General features: G+C 36.7%; 1 protein-coding gene across 1 annotated transcript in view; it reads right to left on the bottom strand.

Moving 5' to 3' along the window:
- The window catches only part of actn2.S (actinin alpha 2 S homeolog), a 30,813-nt gene that overhangs the window by 3,242 nt on the left and 8,923 nt on the right, over positions 1 to 18,648 (bottom strand). Inside the window, 16 exon segments of the mRNA NM_001091629.1 lie at positions 659 to 805; positions 1,706 to 1,885; positions 2,192 to 2,326; positions 2,826 to 3,008; positions 4,649 to 4,789; positions 5,074 to 5,182; positions 6,847 to 6,997; positions 8,350 to 8,497; positions 8,984 to 9,214; positions 9,774 to 9,866; positions 11,290 to 11,375; positions 11,886 to 11,967; positions 14,433 to 14,511; positions 15,201 to 15,288; positions 16,644 to 16,730; positions 17,286 to 17,405. Coding sequence (NP_001085098.1) covers positions 659 to 805; positions 1,706 to 1,885; positions 2,192 to 2,326; positions 2,826 to 3,008; positions 4,649 to 4,789; positions 5,074 to 5,182; positions 6,847 to 6,997; positions 8,350 to 8,497; positions 8,984 to 9,214; positions 9,774 to 9,866; positions 11,290 to 11,375; positions 11,886 to 11,967; positions 14,433 to 14,511; positions 15,201 to 15,288; positions 16,644 to 16,730; positions 17,286 to 17,405 — 2,060 coding nt within the window.

Here is an 18,648-nt window from a genome sequence, read left to right as displayed (position 1 = left end):
TTGTAATTGTGGACTGCGGTGTATTTTACTTTTTGGAGAGCTTAAAGGGGAGTTTACCCCTTACTTGCCCCATATTCAATTGGGCTTGTGCTGAACATTATTAACAAATTAATAATATAATATTGAAATTTTGTTATTTCTTGCACTTAACAGGGCAAAAATTGGAAGTTACTACATATTTAGGCGATGCTGACCGCCGCACATACAATGGCATTATTGAGGGGTCCTTGTCAGGGCTCTGAAGAGCAAAGTTTGCTCTTCTCAGGGCATGCAAAGGAGTCCATTTCAGAACTCTGAAGCAACTGTCACATAAGTGGGGAATCCCCTTAGCAAATCAGAGATCACCATCTGCATTATGCTATGGTTACTCCTGGCTAGCAGATTGCATGTACAGTATAACCTTTCCTGTGTGCATGTGTGATTGCGGATCAGGGAAGTACAGCACAGTCTGTCCTGACCCTGGGTGGAGGCACACCAAATCGTAGTGTACCTGCTCTCCCCTGTAGCACAGGACTCCTGTAGCGCCACAAAGAAGATAATCAGTGCTAGATTTCTTGCAGTAGTAGACTAGGGCTACACTACATATACACTACACATTACCGCACAGAGTCTACAGTCATACAGAGTGTCAAGTGTCTGCTTTGTTGAAACAGTTTACCTTATCAAAGTGGTTAAATGAAGACCGGAATATATTGATTTGCTCCTGGGTAATCCCTTTGGCATCACGTGTAAGGATCTGGGTTTCAACCTCATTGATGGTTCTAGCTACTGTAGTTAGCATTAGCTCCCAACCAACACGGACGTGCTGCAAGTAAACAAGGAACAAGAGATTCATGTTACCCCAACACTAAGAAAACTCCCGGCAAGCAGCTACAGTAGTTCCATGATTCATTCATGAACATATGTTCTGGGGAATAATTCATTTTATTTGTCGCAATCAATGGCAGGGATTGTCTAAACCATTACTGACAATACACAGAACATACAGTACTTAACCCTATATTTTACTTCTTATAGGCATCGTGTACTTATTCTCCAAATAAAAAAATATTATTTTTTACAGATAGCTAGATCATGAAGATCAGGCAATTTTATTAATAGAAAAAAAATTGATCATCCAACTGCTTTTGATACTACCTTAAATACCTACAAATCATTATTGGACATGCTGTCTATTGTCATATTAGATATATACAAAATATTATTGATTAAAATATCTAATAGCAATATTAACAGGAAAAAAAAATCAATCTTGGGTTGACTGAAAGACAATTCTTCCCTGCCGTCTGTATTTATTTCTATGTTCTACAACAGTGATCCCCAACCAGTAGCTCGTGAGCAACAAGTTGCTCTCCAACCCTTTGGATGTTGCTCCCAGTGGCCTCAAAGCAGGTGCTTAGTTTTTAATTCCAGGCTTGGAGGCAAATTTTGACTGCATAAAAACCAGGTGCTCTGCCAAACAGAGCCTCAATGTAAATTGACAATCCACATACGGGCTACCAAATGTCCAATCACAGCACTTATATGGCAGCCCAAGAATTTTTTTTAAGCTTGTGTTGCTCCCCAACTCCTTTTACTTCTGAATGTTGCTCACAGGTTCCAAAGGTTGGGGATCCCTGTTCTACAAAGTCTACAACTTTGTGCTTCAAAATCACCAGGAAAATACTATTTCCAGTATTGGAAACCTAACTGCAGCTACTCATACCTCCATTGAATAATTGGTGTGCTTGTTATCAAATATGAGGGATTCCTGAATCATCTGGTGATCACCTTCCAGCTTGTCTACATTTTGCTTGTAATTAACAATGTTGTGTTCAAGCATCTTCAGACTGTTCATCTGATCTTCCAGAGTGCCTGTAGAGTCAATGCAGCTGCGTCCAATTTCCTGGGCAACACATATGTTGTTACAAAACATACATACATACATAGTAACATCAACTCAAGTTAAAAAGGAACTTGCCCATTAAGTCAATCCTACCCTCAAAGAGTTCCTATTTAGCTTTTACATGATCCAGATAATGCAAATCAGACCTCCTTCCTTCTAATTAAAAGACTTTATTTATTTATTGGCCAGTGTATGGTCAGCTGTAAACATTGAGGACCATATGCAATGTTTTCCCTTCAAAAAACTTATATTTGGTTTCCTTCCTTGTCATCAGAAATATACTTTGATGAAGTTAGTTATTTGTACCTCCATCTTGCTTTGTATCCAAGGACCTATAACATTTGCTTGGGCAGCAAACTGTCGGCGCAAACGTTCATTGTTTTGTTGACGAGCCAATTCTTCTTGTAATGTCTGATCTCTAATGGGCACCAATTGTTTCACCTAAGGCACAGAATAGTCAGGAATATGTTAATATCCAGATAAAAGTCATAGTGCACAAATATTAGTTAACAAAAAAAGTTGATATGACATACAAAAAACCTTTGGAAAAAATCTCAGTAGCCCACATCTGTTGCAACACCACTGCCCAACTTCCCGTTTACTGTCTTCCAGAAAATTGTGGTGATCACTTATAATGATTTTCTCCAGGACAAAATGAATGTGATCTCATTGCAAATCTTCAAATATCATCCCCACCCAAGTAACTCTCTCATACTGTATATTGAATACAAGTGCTAGCATGGCCCCAAAAGGAAATGCAGCCTAATTACATGGAAAAGAAAAGGCTGAATTACTGAGGGGTGCATTGCTAGAGCAGAGTGTGTTCTCTGCACCAGAGACCTGCTAAAAAAGAACATTTTAGATCTTAAAATTAACAGCTTTTTGCTGGACCCACCACTGACCATAACCTGAAAGAAGAAGACATGGAGTCCACTTGTACCTTTTCCCACTTGGTGCGAATCTCATCCAATGTGATGGTGCTGTAAGGATTGTGGGAAGATATTTTTATGTTATAGCTTTGAATCACTTTTTCCACTTCATTTTGGATGCCCAGTATAGCTTGTCTTTCACTGTCTGCTTCTGGCAACGTAGCTTTAAATTGTTCATGGGCAGTAATCAATTTCTAAAAAACAAGCAAAAACGTATTAAAATGGGATATATATATATATATATATATATATATATATATATATATATATATATATATATATATATATATATATATATATATATATTCCAATCAAGAAAACACCAGCACCAAGGGTCTTTAGAAATGAAAAAGTTTGTATTATAACCTATGTATCACCGAACGGTGATAGATAGGTTATAATACAAACTTTTTTATTTCTAAAGCCCCTTGGTGCTGGTGTTTTCATGATTGGACTATACACTAATTATGTCCGTGCACAGGAGCAACCCCTGAAGTGCTGTCTGATACTCAAACTTTTATATATATATATATATATATATATATATATATATATATATATATATATATATATATATATATATATATATATATATATATATATATATACAATATGCTTATTTTTTCTCATACTGGACATACTATTGATATAGGAAATAATGCTTATCTATTAAATGATGGATTTTAGTGGTTTTTGAAACCACAACTAAACTCACAACCTCTAAAACCATGATTGTCACGGAATTGATAAAAATATCTGAATATAAAAAATATGAAATGGAGCTGAACGATTTGGTAAAAACCCCAAAACCGTTGAAAAAAAGGGAGTTTTTCAGACAATTCCTAGCAAAGAAGAAAATCCAAAAACCCTCTAAAACTCCAAATAGATTTAAATCGGTCCAGTAGAATCAGCGCCGTTCTCATTCACTTTTACAGCACTGTGACAGCTTTTACTTGGCAAAGTTTTGCATGAGAGGTTTTTTTACACTTAAATCTCAAATTTTTAGAAATATAGTAAAAAAACACTTTTTTTGAGATTCATGGAAAAAAAATGTGATTGTTAAAAAATGGACACCCTATTGTATCTTAAACATTACGGACTAGTGTTTATTTTTCCCTAAACCTGCTGTCCATACATTAATGAACAATGCGGGACAATGTACATATACTCATATATAAGTAATGACCTTAATCTCTGCAAAGTTATATTCATCTTTAGTGTAAGGAAGTGTGTTTCCTAGTTCTAATTTCACTGTCTCTACTTTCTTTCTGGCAAAACTGCAGTAGCCATATCTGCTGTGTTGCTTGGTGTGTAGATACCTCAGGGTATGAACACTCATGTAGCAAGACTATATCAGTTACTCTTTATCTCAAAGGCACAGTTACATGTCTTACACTGTTGCCTGAGAAGGACTTTGCCTAATATAGCTATGACAGTTAAAGAGATGGGGGTCCTGACTGAGGCCAAACAAAAAGAGCAAACAGACAACAATGTCAACACTTAAATCATATAGAATATGAACTTCTAATGTGACAGATAATAACAGAGTTTTTGAAGATAGTATAAATGCAACAGGCTCTCCTTACTGTGTCTCAAAAAAAGAGATTTAAATGCAATGATGAAAAAAGTAGATGTATTGTTATCTGTGGGCAATCTTGTTCACTTGCTGGATATAGAATGGCTACACCCATATCAAAGAAACAGGAAAATAGTAAAATGGAAATAAACACACAGTAACATTTTCTGCTGTGATGAACTAAAGTTTTGAGGTTTTTCTTATTTCTTCTTGTAGCTACATTTATTAAAGCATTCGTGTCAATGAAAATCAAGGCACCTGCATTTCTTCTACATTGTGCACAATAAACATATCCTGTAGATCCTCCATTGCTCCCTCCATCCAGATGTTGAAAGGTCCAGCTCTCTTAATGAATTCTAAATGCAGTTGGTCAACAGTCTCTAAGAGCTTCTCAGTTCGCTGTTCAAGAAGAGAGATAAATGAACTGCAGTTAAATTAAGAATATGAAAACACAAATCAAACACATGTACATTATTCATAATTGGGTGCAACTGGCTACATTTGCAATAAATTAGGAGCAAACAAAATGGAGCCCTGGAAGCAACACCTAGTCTTTGTCTGTGCCCCATACTTTGCATCTTCCACTTTATTCAGAAAAGCAGAAAGAAGAATCAGCTTAACTAGTTAGTTATCTTTCTTCATATTAGAATACATTTTAGGACTCATTATTAGGATCAAGATACCTCTAGAACTTCCCTTCTTTTCTGTGTTAAAGTTCCAAGGCGATCCCATTGGTCACAAATTTTCTGGCATCTTTCATTAATTCTGGCTGCGTCATAATAATCAAGCTCACTAGGAAATAGAACAATATTGTATAGTGAAAAAAAACCTATGGATACCTTCTGTATATATGTAAAACAGGTTAGTGCAAAGTTAGGCCAACATGATTCAAGTAATTATTTTAGGACATATGGCAAAGAAGATGAAAACTTCCCGGGGGGTCATTTGTAGCCTTGTTTTTACCTCCTGCCATAGCGGAGGCAGTAAGTACAGGGCTCCATGCCGGAGAACTATCATTTATTTATATATCATGGTACATAACAAACAATTATGCATAATTAGTTATGAATTAATTACTTATGCCTATGTAAAGCTGGCTACACATGCACTTATAATATAAATTATTAGTATGTGTATGGCATAACAGCAATTCATGTAAAGTTTTACCAATAACTAAATAGAAAATTTCAATTGATGGTTTATTTAATGAAAAAATTAGGAAACTCAAGGCTACCCAGATCCATTCAAACAAACAGGCATATCAGCTTCACTTATTCAAAACTTAAGAGTTCTTGAGGATTCTTGACTTATTTGACATTTAAATTTTATGAGACCTTGCGTAATGCAAGAAAAATTCTCTTAGATGTCTCCATGTTCGAGAATATTCAAGTTTACAAATAATAATAATCCCAAATTGAAAACAACCAGTGTCGGACTGGGATGCCAGGAGCCCACCAGAAACCCTTAGACCTTGGGCCCACCAGAAAACATAAAACCGTGAGCCCACCAGAAAACTTTAGACAGTGGCATTTCTCAGATATAAGACGAGTTGAGAGAAATCTAGAAGAATTTTCAGATTGTAGATACATTTTCAAAAATGTATTTTTGAAAAATCCCCAGACATTTTTAAATGAGTAGTTCATCTTCATATTATCTTTTATTATTGATTAGACAATATTAGTCCAGGACAAAATGCAATTAATATTGGGGGTTTTAGCAACCAGACCACAGTTTGGAAGTTAGCATGGAATAAGAGAGGGCCTGGACAGCAAGAGAAGTACAAACAATTTAATTTTGTAATTTTCCCCTATCCAATTTTGGTATTCACTTTCAACCAAATTGCATCTCTAATCACAGGCTGTAAAAAAGGTAATCAGTAAGACTAATAATAATTATAAGTAGTTAAAAAGTGAATATAGTACAAAGAATCATAAGAGACTGGTAGTAAGGATGATAAAAAATAAAAGAAAATTCTGGTTGATGAGTAAATACCTTGGCAAGTTAATTACAAATGTGCTATTTCTTTTCATCTTGTATATTTCCCCATACTAACATCCCCTTCCTTACATTATCATATGAAAAGCAAAAAAAAAAAAAACAAGTGAATATAAAGGTGAATTCAGCTACAAGTAGTTTAGGCTTTTGAATTAATCTTTGGTAAAATGTTATGGAGGGTTTATCTCTTTAATGTTTCATCATTTTGATCCCCAATAAGCACAAAGCCTCAAAATAACCATTCAAGTACATCAAGTATAAGATCCTTTATGTCAAGCAATTTCCCCATGCCGAATGATGAGTTCTAAATTTAGCAGAAGGTTTTTGACAAGGCTGCGATAATATCCGTTCCATACTATTCTAGGAATTCTGTGCACTGTGAGTACAGCATTATCAAATTCCATGAAACAATTTTTATCAACAAAACTCTCAACAGCTGTTTGTCTGCGAGAGGAACATACTTCAGCTCCTGTGCAATGGCAGCAATCTGTTCTACCCTGTCCTGGCGCGCAGCCAGCTCGCTCTCAAATGCCTCGTGTTTCCTCAGCAAGGCGCGCACTTCTGTTAAGGATGCCGTCTCATAGTCCTTCTGGGACAGCAGTTGCTCTTTCCCTAAACAGACAACAAAACAATTACACTCAACATCAGTAAACCCTTTTGTAAGTTACCACCTCCATTACTAGTCACCAGCCATACAGACACCAATAACAAAAGTTGTCTTCTTATCCTATGCTGCAATGCAGATTACATTTTATGTACCATAATTTTAAGGTAAGATAAAAATTTAAATACTATTACAGAGAGGCTGTCATAGCCAGCTTTTGCTTTGCATTAAAGGAGATGGAAAGTCCTGTTATACTTGGGGGTGCCAAAAGTTAAGCACCCCAAAGTGATCATATCTACTTACCTGACACCCAGGCCGGTGCACCGGCCCAGGGTTATTCCAACAAGCACTACGGAGCGAACTTCTTCTGGCTTCTTCTTTCTTCTTGCGGCTGCGCATTTGCAGTAGCGTGTAAAGCCGAACTTTTAGTTGGCTATTTCGTTCTACTGCGCATGCGTCTGTGAAGAAAGTAGAAGCAGGAAAACTATTTCTCCGTGGTGCTTGCTGGAAGAATCCCGGGCCGTTGCAGTTGTCTCCTTATAGGAGCACTAGCCCAGGGTGTCGGGTAAGTAAATTCGATCACTTGGGTGAATAAACCTCACTTCGTCCGATTCATCATTTTGATGTGTGTGTGGTGCCTATTTTTCTCTATTGCTAAATTGTAAACATATGTCAGTAGAATCTCTTTAAAGCTATGGTACATTCGATAACGCATTTATCCTAATGTTTAAATTAAAAAGAATATTATAAATGTAATGCATATGATGGCTAATGGACGAAATGCATGCGTATAATATTGAATGGATATATATTGTACCACAATACTTATGTCTAAAAAATCTCAGAAAAAAAAAAAAATAATAAAAAAAAAAAGCTATGGTACATTCAAATGGCCTTATTTATCAAAATCTGAATTTTTCAAGAATCCTTATTTATTAATAATAAAAATCATGCTTTAATCGGATCGGTGACAAACTGAAAAAAATCTAGTATAAAACTGAATCGTACGTTTTTTTTGGAGTTTTTTCCTGAAAAGCCCCTAATATTTTCGCCTGAAAAGTCACAAATAGTTGGATTTTCAGGCTAATTCCAGCACAGACCACAAAAATTTCCAAATAGTATAGGGACCTCTCCCATCGAATTTTATACAACCTCAGTAGGTCTGAGATGCCGGATTTTCAGAGTCTGACTTTTTCCATCCTCGGGGTATAATAAATCTCTAAAAAATTGAGATTCCACCATAAGATTTTATAGTAAAAAAAAACTCTGATGAGCTTTATGTGGGGGAGAACATCCAGTATTTTATCCAATATTTTTCTAGTATATTTTCTAAAACTTGCATTATTTTTATTCATGTTACCAGCAGTCCAGGATTCATGCAAGGAGGCTTTTTGCCTAAATTTTTCAGCCAAGTGCTCCACTCTTTCAAGTCTTCTCAGTTCAGTAAGCAGCCACTCTTCATATCCCTTTTCACCCTGCTCCAGTCTTTGCCAGGCATTTGTAATATCCTGCATAGCAATGGAAATATTTGAATTTTTACATAGCCATCTTATTATCTTACCGTCTGGGCTATCATGTAAACATTGCCTGGTTTAGGTGTGTTTATTTAAAACCACGAATAACCCATTATTTTGGTATTTTTTTGCCTGCTTTTTCCACTTGCTCTTCATTTGCATTTTAACATATTATTTTTCAATTCATCACATGTTCAGTATAAAAAAAACTGAGCACAGTCCCAAACAGCATTGGTTGTAACTGGAAACAATAAACAGACATCGAAGCATTGGATCCTATAGAGGAATTATTTCTTACCAATAAAGGAAAAATAATAATCAGAGATTTCCCTTGACTGCTATGTTTTTGGGGGTTTACGCACCTTACATTCATAATTCTACTGCATTAATCATCTGGATGACATTAAACTATGCACATGGGAGAATAGTTTTATGTTACTGTTCATAATTAGTCCTACAGAGTTTAGGTAATAAACTTACTGAAACCATCTTTCCCTCGGAGGGCATGAATGCTGGTCTATTGCTTAGTCTTAGTTTTGTCTGTATAGTATTAAAGTTGATCTCCAGCTGACACTTCTCCTGCACCCTTGGTGGCTTGTGTTTGCGGCGATAATCTCTGAAATCCTCCAGTTTCTTCAGCATGGCTTGCATGGTCTTCTCGGGTGTGCGGTTTTCCAGCCAGGGAATCGTCCGTCTAATCCATTCTAATAGCTATATCAAACAAGTTATTGTTGATTTCACAAACAATTATTGATTTCACACAACTTTCACGTAACAATAGTTGTTAAAGGGGTTGTTCACCTTTCATTTAACTTTTACTATGATGTAGAGAGTGATATTCTGAGACAATTTGCAATTGGTTTTCAGTTTTTATTATTTGTAGTTTTTGAGTTATTTAGCTTTTTATTCAGCAGCTCTCCAATTTGCAATTTCAACAATCTGTTTGCTAGGGTCCAAATTACCCTAGCAACCATGCACTGAGTTAAATAAGAGACTGGAATATGAATAGGAGAGGATCCATATAGAAAGCGGAGTAAAAAAAAAATAGCAATAACCTTGCTTTGCAGAGCATTTGTTTTTTAGATGGGGACAGCGACCCCCATTTGAAAGCTGGAAGGTGTCAGAAGAAAAAGGCAAATAATTCAAAAACCATGAAAATGACAATTGGCCATTCTATAGCACACTAAAAGTTAATTAAAGGTGAACCGTCCCTTTAAATGTAAAATATAAAATGTAAAATATTATGATAAGCTTTTGAAAATTCCATTACCTCACTTGCAAGTCGCTCATACTCTTCCATCATTCTTTCATTTTCTTGGTTCACAGCCAGGACTTTACAGATTCGGTTAGCAGCTGTTTCTGCCTGTAAAAACACAATTAAATTAAGCAGTTATGCATTTACTGACATTGATTTCAAGATGCAAAATCACTGCTGGCTATTAAAACAATGTAATTCCATACCTCCCAACATTTTGGAACTAGAAAAAGGGACAAAAAGACCTGTCGTGTGGAGCCTATTTTTTGTCCACACCCCCTAATTACCATGTTCATTTTACAGAGTTTAGCAGGTTAAGAAAGTTTGAACACATTTTAGTGGTTTTTATGTGTCATTACAGTTTTGCTAATGAAAGTGAACTGTCCTTTAAGCTGCAAGTCACAGTTTCCCCAAGAGACCTGCTTATCTTAAATTGCTACAATTACTTCTTTGCTTATCTTAAATTGTTACATAAGAATCAAAGTGCACCTGCCTTGGCTCTCTGCCAAAAGACACTTAAGTTAGAAACGTTGTATCTTTTTCTGGCTGTTCATTGCAGGAGATCAAAGAGAAAGTCGGGACATTTCAGTAATAATCCGGGACTGCGGGTTGAGCGGTCAAAATCAGGACTGTCCCACAGAAAGGGAGGTATGTTATTCCTTGAACAATTACTGTTTCACAGTTAGTGAGAAAAATTGCCTACTACTGATTCCTGAAGCATTAAACAGTGCCTGTTTATGGTGATGCCATACATAATGATACGTGATATTTAGGGCGTTATTTACTAAACTCTGAATGCAAAAATCACAAAAAAATTGTGATTTTTTTTTTAATATAAAATCTGAATTCTAAAGAATTTTTCGGAATTTATTAAACCCCGAGGATGAAAAAGTCAGAATCAGAAAATCCGGCATCTCAGACCTGTCGAAGTTGCATGTAAGTCAATGCGAGAAGTCCCAATGATTTTTTGATGTGTGCTGGGTTTCGTGCAATACCCCGAAGTTTAAGGGCAAAAAGGGTAAGAAACTGGCGTTTTTGGGTGAAGAATCCGAAAAAATAGTGAAAATTGAATGAAAAATAAAAAAAAATATCTGATTTTTTTTTTTTCCGCAAAGCAAATTTTTGGTAAAATGTAATAATAAACAAGCGTAAAAAACCTGAGCGGATTTGATCGGCGTTTTTGCAGCAGAAAATGTTGAGATAAAATCGGACTTTGATAAATAACCCCCTTACTGTTCTTAAAGTACAGCAGCTCAGGTGACTCTATAGTTTAACCATAACTTGATATTACATACTTTTGCACTACATAAACTGTAGTAGCATGAACTTAGCCTAAAAGACAAGAGTTGCTTTGCTGCAGCAATGTTGTCAGTAGTAGTTGCAAGCCATTCTGGACATTCTGGGAACTGAAGGACTTTTAGTTTGCACAACAGTGTGAATAAGACCTTATTCCAAATATAATTCTGCTGCTAATGCATTCCTCATACTTGTTACCAACCATGTGATAACTGCAATGACAAATGTGAGATACCTGTTCAGCTCCGGCGAATGCATGGTAAAAGCATGACACGTAAGTCATAATAGCTCTTTCATCTGGTTTGGCAGTATTTACAATATCTAAAAGAAATGAACATGACAAGTAAGTATTTTCTGAAAGAGCCGTACTATGAAATAGCATGGGAATTAAATGACGTAATATTAGACTATAGGGATATATTTCATGATTAGAGAAATAAAAATATTTGGTGATAGATACGTCTAAATCTGAACTGACTCTACTCTGTCTTAGGCTATTACAGCCAGTGGCAAATTCAAAAAAACTTGCTTCTTGGGTTGTTCTCCAAATATAATCCTCTTCCTTTCCCCATTGCTATCTTGCAAAGTCCAGGACCACACAAAGGTACGATGTAAGAGACTGCAGGCCAGATCATTCCATACAAATTAAGGAATGCTAAGATGACTTCTAGTGTTCTTAAATTTTCCAAAAGGGTTACATAATTTTTTTTTTTTTACAATATATGTTTGAATCAACCGATTTTCTGCACGGCCTGCACCAGTGCCCAACCCTCGTTAATTATGATATTGTATAATTGTATAACAAATGTGCATTCTAGAGTAGAAGGTTACCTTCTGCATCCAACATCTTTGGAATATCCAGGTATTTTTCTGCAATGTCCATAGCAAGGTTAATGTTTCCAACAGCATCATCCTGTTTGAAAAAAAAATTGATAGAGGTTTTAAAAAGGTGCATGTAGGCATTCTACACTGAATAAGCACACCCTTAAAAGCTCAGCTTAAACCAACAAATCTATTCCCTCCTGCCCCCCTCAAAAAAAAAAGATTTAGTTCCAGTAATTAGAGAGGATTCAATGAATGGATTAAAGCTATGAAGTCAGAAATTCTGGAATTCATGTTTGAGATTCAAAAGTGGATAACAGTGTTTGTTAATACAGGTATGGGACTTGTTATCCAGAATGCTCGGGACCTGGGGCTTTCCGGATAATGGATCTTTCTGTAATTTGGAATGTCATAGCTTAAAGGGATATACTGTCATGGGAAAAAATTTTTTTCAAAATGAATCAGTTAATAGTGCTACTCCAGCAGAATTCTGCACTGAAATCCATTTCTCAAAAGAGCAAACAGATTTTTTTTATATTCAATTTTGAAATCTGACATGGGGCTAGACATATTGTCAATTTCCCAGCTGCCCCAAGTCATGTGACTTGTGCTCTGATAAACGTCAGTCACTCTTTACTGCCGTACTGCAAGTTGGAGTGATATCACCCCCCCCAGCAGCCAAATTAAAGAACAATGGCAAGGTAACCAGTTAGCAGCTCCCTAACACAAGATAACAGCTGCCTGGTAGATCTAAGAACAACACTTAATAGTAAAAACCCATGTCCCACTGAGACACATTCAGTTACATTGAGAAGGAAAAACAGCAGCCTGCCAGAAAGCATTTCTCTCCTAAAGTGCAGGCACAAGTCACATGACAAGGACAGCTGGGAAATTGACAAAATGTCTAGCCCCATGTCAGATTTCAAAATTGAATAGAAAAAAATCTGTTTGCTCTTTTGAGAAATGGATTTCAGTGCAGAATTCTGCTGGAGTAGCACAATTAACTGTGCGTTTTGAAAAAAACATGTTTTCTGATGACAGGATCCCTTTAAGTCTACTAGAAAATCATATAAACATTAAATAAACCAAATAGGCTAGTTTTGCTTCCAGTAAGAATTAATTATATCTTGGTTTGGCTCAAATACAAGGTACTGTTTTATTATTACAGAGAAAAAGGAAATCATTTTTAAAAATGTCGATTATTTGGATAAAATAGAGTTTATGGGAGACGAGCTTTCTATAATTTGGATCTTTCTGGATGATGGGTTTATAGTTGTACATTTTTATGTCAGGATTCCACAGCTGCCATTACTTTATAGGTGTAACTTTTATAGAAACCAAGGCCCCTTAAAGGACATGTAAACCCCTCACACAAAAATGTAATAACTGAAGAGCCTCTTGAAATCTCTAAATACCTGCCACTCTGGTTGTTAGAAGGTTAACAGTAGGGCTACAGCATCCCCTTAAAGGAGAACTAAACCCCCTTTCTAATAAAAACCCCTACCCTCCATAGTCCCCCCTCCCTGCTCCCCCACACACAGGAGTTAACACAAGTAAATACACGTAAGCTGGTAATTACCCCTTTTTGCAGAGTCCATCTTTAGCTGCTACAGTAATCTCAGTAAGGAAGCTCTGTTTTGGCGCATGGGCAGTTGGAGCATTTTCCCGGTTCGCAACAACTGCACATGCACCGGAAGACCCGAGATTACCGAAGCGGCTAAAGATGGCCACTGTGGACTCTGCTGCGCTGACTCTGCAACAAGGGGTAATTGCCAGCTTAGGGGTATTTGTTTGTGTTAACTCCTGTGTGGGAGGAGCAGGGAGGGGGGACAATGGAGGGTAGGGATTTTTAGTATAAAGGGTTTTTAGTTCTCCTTTAATCACTTAGGATACATTCTTGGCTACTGAGCATGCTCAGTTCTTCTCAAATCAGATTAATAAACACACCCGCCAGTCTAGCAGCCAATGAAGAGATGGCATTGCTGTTTCCCATAGAAACTCTGCTCTAGCTGTCTGCTCCTATTTTTAAATTCAAACCTGTTCTCCTGAGCTCAGAGTAACCATTACAGTGCTCAATCCAAGCAGGACATTCTGCCTGTGTTAGCCTGCATTCTTCAATTGCATGAATGTTACATTGCATATGCGTTGCAAATATAAATGCACTAATGATGTGTCAGAGGTAAATGGCCCCTGTGTGAAAGCTTCTCTTTATTTAAGGGGAATGTTATTGGTGCTGGCAAATGGAGAGGATAAAAGCAGTACAAATAATGCCATTTGGATGGGGGAGGTGTGCCCAACTTATATAAATGGTAGGAAAATGTAGGCTTTACATGTCCTTTAACAGGCTTGACATAACTAACAGCAGGAAACTATATTTCATAAATATAGTATTATTTTATAGTTATCAGAAATGAAAGCTGAACCTACAGAAATGGTTAAGTCTTTGTTACTTGCTGGAGAAATACAGCATTGGTCAGACAGACGCCAGGTTAGTAGGTTTGAATGGATGAGAAGATAAAGGCCACGGCAAACAGGTTAGCTTGGAAGGATGTTGACCTTATTTAGCTTGGAGTAGTCAATGAGGTCAGGCCGATGTCTGTGAATAAGGGCACACAGCCCAAGACCATCTTTCCAGCTTCACAACAAACAACGCAAAAACAAAAAAGTGACAGTTAAAGAATAGAAAGAAAATTAAAATGAAACAGTGCAGAAAGTGAATTCAGAAATCTATTCTCTAGGTAGCAAATCTGAGTGTATTTTCATTTAAACAAGAGTATCTTGGATGCCATTATATGAATATCTGCGTTATCTGATATGAAGAAAATTTGCTTTATTATGTCACATTAGGAGCCCAAAACATGGAGCTAAAGTGCCTGAAATAGCCGCCCGCAGATACTTAAATGTTCACTGGTGTCATTGTCTGTCAGGTCCTTTCATTGTTAGTTTCTGGGGGACTCTCCTGGTGATTTAATGTGGCATATTTGCCATTTTTATTCTACCTTTAATATATGGAATGAACTACCGGTTGCCAAGATATTATTTAAATAAACAGTCAATAAGGCATGGCATGTTTATACATTATACACATTTTTTCAAGGATAGATAATAAACACTGCAGAATAGGCCCCAAGGTGAAGTCTATTACACAGGGGATTAACTGAAAGGCAGGGAATTTTGCTACATTCTTCCATATTCTCAAGGGGCCAAAAGGGAGGAGACTGTTTAAAACATAAAAAAATGTTTAAATCAAATTTATTAAAAGAAAATTTTCAGCATCATCAGGTTGTATTGTAAGTGATGTTCTTCTAAAAAATGGGATGATACCTTGTGTGGAAGTTCTGAATGTTCACATTGCGATACGGAGCAGTCTTCCGCTGGCACCATAACAGCAAACCTTCTTTTGCAGAGGTTTCTAATAAATAAAGGATAACAAGTACAATATATGGCAGATCTATTTTGCAAATAGCAACATTCACTACAGTGCTGGGCTTAAATAGAGCCACATCAGTACAAATACACTTCCCCACCTGCCCTCATTCCCTTTCAATAGGAAACGCTTGGCCAGTGGCAAACACTGGCAATAAAAGATGAAGGTCCACTTGGCAAATACTGCCCTTTCTATTCTCTGCACTGCTGTTTATGAAATAATAATGATGCAGGGCCAGCCGATTAACAGACCTGTGAAGAAGCATCCAAATATTGTGGGAGTAGGAATCACGGCTAGAGAAGAATTGGCTTCTGTTATGTTTTTTTCAAGAGTCAGAACCAGCAGTGCAGAATGTGAAGAATAAATACATTTTCATTTTGTTTGCTCAGAGTGCTATTCTAATCCCTTTTGTAATTTACATTCGTTAGTATTCCAAGATATTAATCGTTTTTAAACTGCTAATATAATACATTTGCGACAACAGCATCACTTGCTTGTCATTGTCTAATTTTGGGAAAAAAAGCATTAAAGGGTTGTTCACCTTTAAATTAACTTTTAGTATTATTCAGACAGCGATATTCGTAAAATAATTTGCAATTCGTCTTCACTTTTTATTTGTTGCAATTTTTTAATCATTTGACTTGTTTTTCCACAGCTGTCCAGATTGGAATTCCAGCATGTTGCTAAGGTAGCATTTACCCTAGCAACCAGGTTGTTTGATTGGGAGACTGCAAGGTGAGCAGGAGAGGTTTGAATAGAAAGATGATTAATTAAAAGTAACAATAACAATAAAATTGTAGCCTCACATTGCCTTCGTTTTTGGCTTCTAGGGACAGTGACCCCCCTTTTGTATGCTAGATAGAGGCTAGAAAACTATAAAAACAGACCAAAACTTAAAGGTTTATAAGAATAGCCCATTCAATATCATAGCAAATGTTAATCTGTATGTGAACTACCCCTTTTAAGTCTGAGAAAAAAAATAAACCTGTTGCAGAGCTTACAAATAATCATAGACACACTAGATTACTCTTCTAAATTAATTTTCTAAGCAGAGCAATATAACTACTGGATACTTTTATCAGATTTATTTTTCCCTACTGTAGTCAGTGAACCAATGACCAGCAGGTGGCACTGTTGTTACATAGGTATTATTTTAGCTGTTTAACAAATAGCTAATATCTCGGAAAGGAAAAAAAAAACAATGTAAATAAAAAAAAGTGCTTTTTTTTGAGTGTTTAAATTTCCTTTAATACTAACTAAATCTGCATAATCCCACCCCAAAAATATATCATTTAAATATTTCAGCCTCTCCTGTAGAGCAGGTTTGTTTCCAGTCTTACCTTCTACAGATATATCCTGAATAGCAAAGCGAAGGATTATTGTCCAGATCATGCCCAGTGTCATCTTTACATTCCCATCAACAATTTCTTAAGGAGAAAAAAGAGAAACATTTCATTTACCTACACTTGCCCTTTTTATCTTGAATATAATGCATAACACTTGTATAATCCTTATATACAACAGGGATGTACAGTGTGATGGAGCCCTTTAGCTGTTGCTATACTGCAAATCTCACTTGCGGCTGACAGCCATATCAGGGTCAGGGGTGCTGGGAGTTGCAGTGGACGACAGGTTGGATAGCTGATCAAACTAGAAACCAGTCCAGAACGTATAATACTGATGGTCATAACATTGTTTAGCCAAAACTTGGAATGAGATTGTTAAAGTGAGAATATATGCAGATCTAAAGGTATGCAAACAAATGGCACATAATGGTATATCACCGATAGGACCTGTGTGCTCTATTATCTTGAACATGTTTTAGATCCATTCCAAGTTCCAAGGAGGAAATCCTTAAGCTTTTCCAGTTCTATGATCTATGATCTGATCATGTGCACTAAAAATGTTGCAATCCAGACTTGTTTGCTTAGCATATACAATAGCAGCACATAGCTGTGCCTCTGAATCAATCTTCCAAATACCTTCTGCTCCAATTGATACTAGTTTTACTCCTTTGCTGGAGATGAAGTCCAAGGCTTTGTTGACATTGGCAATTTTATGGAAACGCATCTTTCCTCTGTCAGGTTTTGGCAGCCTTTCCCCTAATGAAAGAAAGTAGCAAAGTGACAGCCAAACAGAAGGAGCTCCGGGTTATAAAGTGCCGTGCTTTATCTGATCTGGGTAAATAGATAGGCTGTGCAAAATAAAAAAATGTTTCTAATATAGTTAGTTAGCCAAAAATGTAATGTATACAGGCTGGAGTGACTGGATGTCTAACATAACAGAACACCACTTCCTGCTTTTCAGGTCTTTAACTCTGAATTAGTCAGTGAGGGTCATTTATCAACACTGGGCAAATTTGCCCATGGGCACTAACCCATGGTAACCAATCAGATTGCATTCATTGTTCTACTTGCAGCTGGCTTTAACAAGCTAATCACTGATTGGTTGCTATTGATAACTGCCCATGGGCAAATTTGCCCAGTGTTGATAAATGAGTCCCATTGACTTTAAGGGGGGCCACATGGGACATAACTGTTCAGTGAGTTTGCAATTGATCCTCAGCATTCAGCTCAGATTCAAAAGCAACAGTTATGACCCATGTGGCCCCTCCTCAAGTCTCTGATTGGTTACTGACTGGTAACCAATCAGTGGAAACCAAGAGAGCTGCAAAGCAGGAAGTAGTGTTCTGGCTATTATGTTATACATCCAGTCACTCCAGCCTTTATACATTACATTTTTGGCTAACTAACTATATCAAAAACATTTTTTTTATTTTGCACAGCCTATCTATTTACCTAGTTTTAATTTTTATACTGAACAATTCATTTAACCCTCCTCATCAGTAAGAAGAAATGCAAAGGCAGATATGGATTCTGCTCATAGATCCATCTAAATGGATGGGGCTCCTCAGCTATGCTGGAAAGAGTTACATTTCTCTGGCAGATAAAATCATGAAGGCATATTCCACTCCATAAGCCCTTAAATGCTGTATTCACTGAAAGAAAGGCAGCAAAGAAAAAGGGCAAAATTATCCAGAGAGTGAGTCAATAAAGCAAATTTATAAGAGAGGGAGTCAATGAAGCACATTTATAAGATATATATTATTTGCTACAGACTATTTTATTTTACTCTTGCTTTTGAAAATGTACAGTAAATGTATTTATAACTTTGGTTACAGATACTGATTTTCCCAAAGAGTCACTGATTGCCTTTTGGTCTTAAATCCTCCATATGACTTACCACAGCCCCTTTAAAAGTCTGTTAAAAAGGAACCCTACCCTGGGCAGTGTCAGACTGGGATATCAGGGTCCACCATAAAATCTTATACTGTGGACCCACTTT

Source organism: Xenopus laevis, chromosome 5S (genome assembly GCF_017654675.1).
Source record: "Xenopus laevis strain J_2021 chromosome 5S, Xenopus_laevis_v10.1, whole genome shotgun sequence".
NCBI lineage: Eukaryota > Metazoa > Chordata > Amphibia > Anura > Pipidae > Xenopus > Xenopus laevis.
The sequence above is the reverse complement of the archived record's forward strand: the minus strand, read 5'-3'. Positions and strand labels throughout refer to the sequence as shown.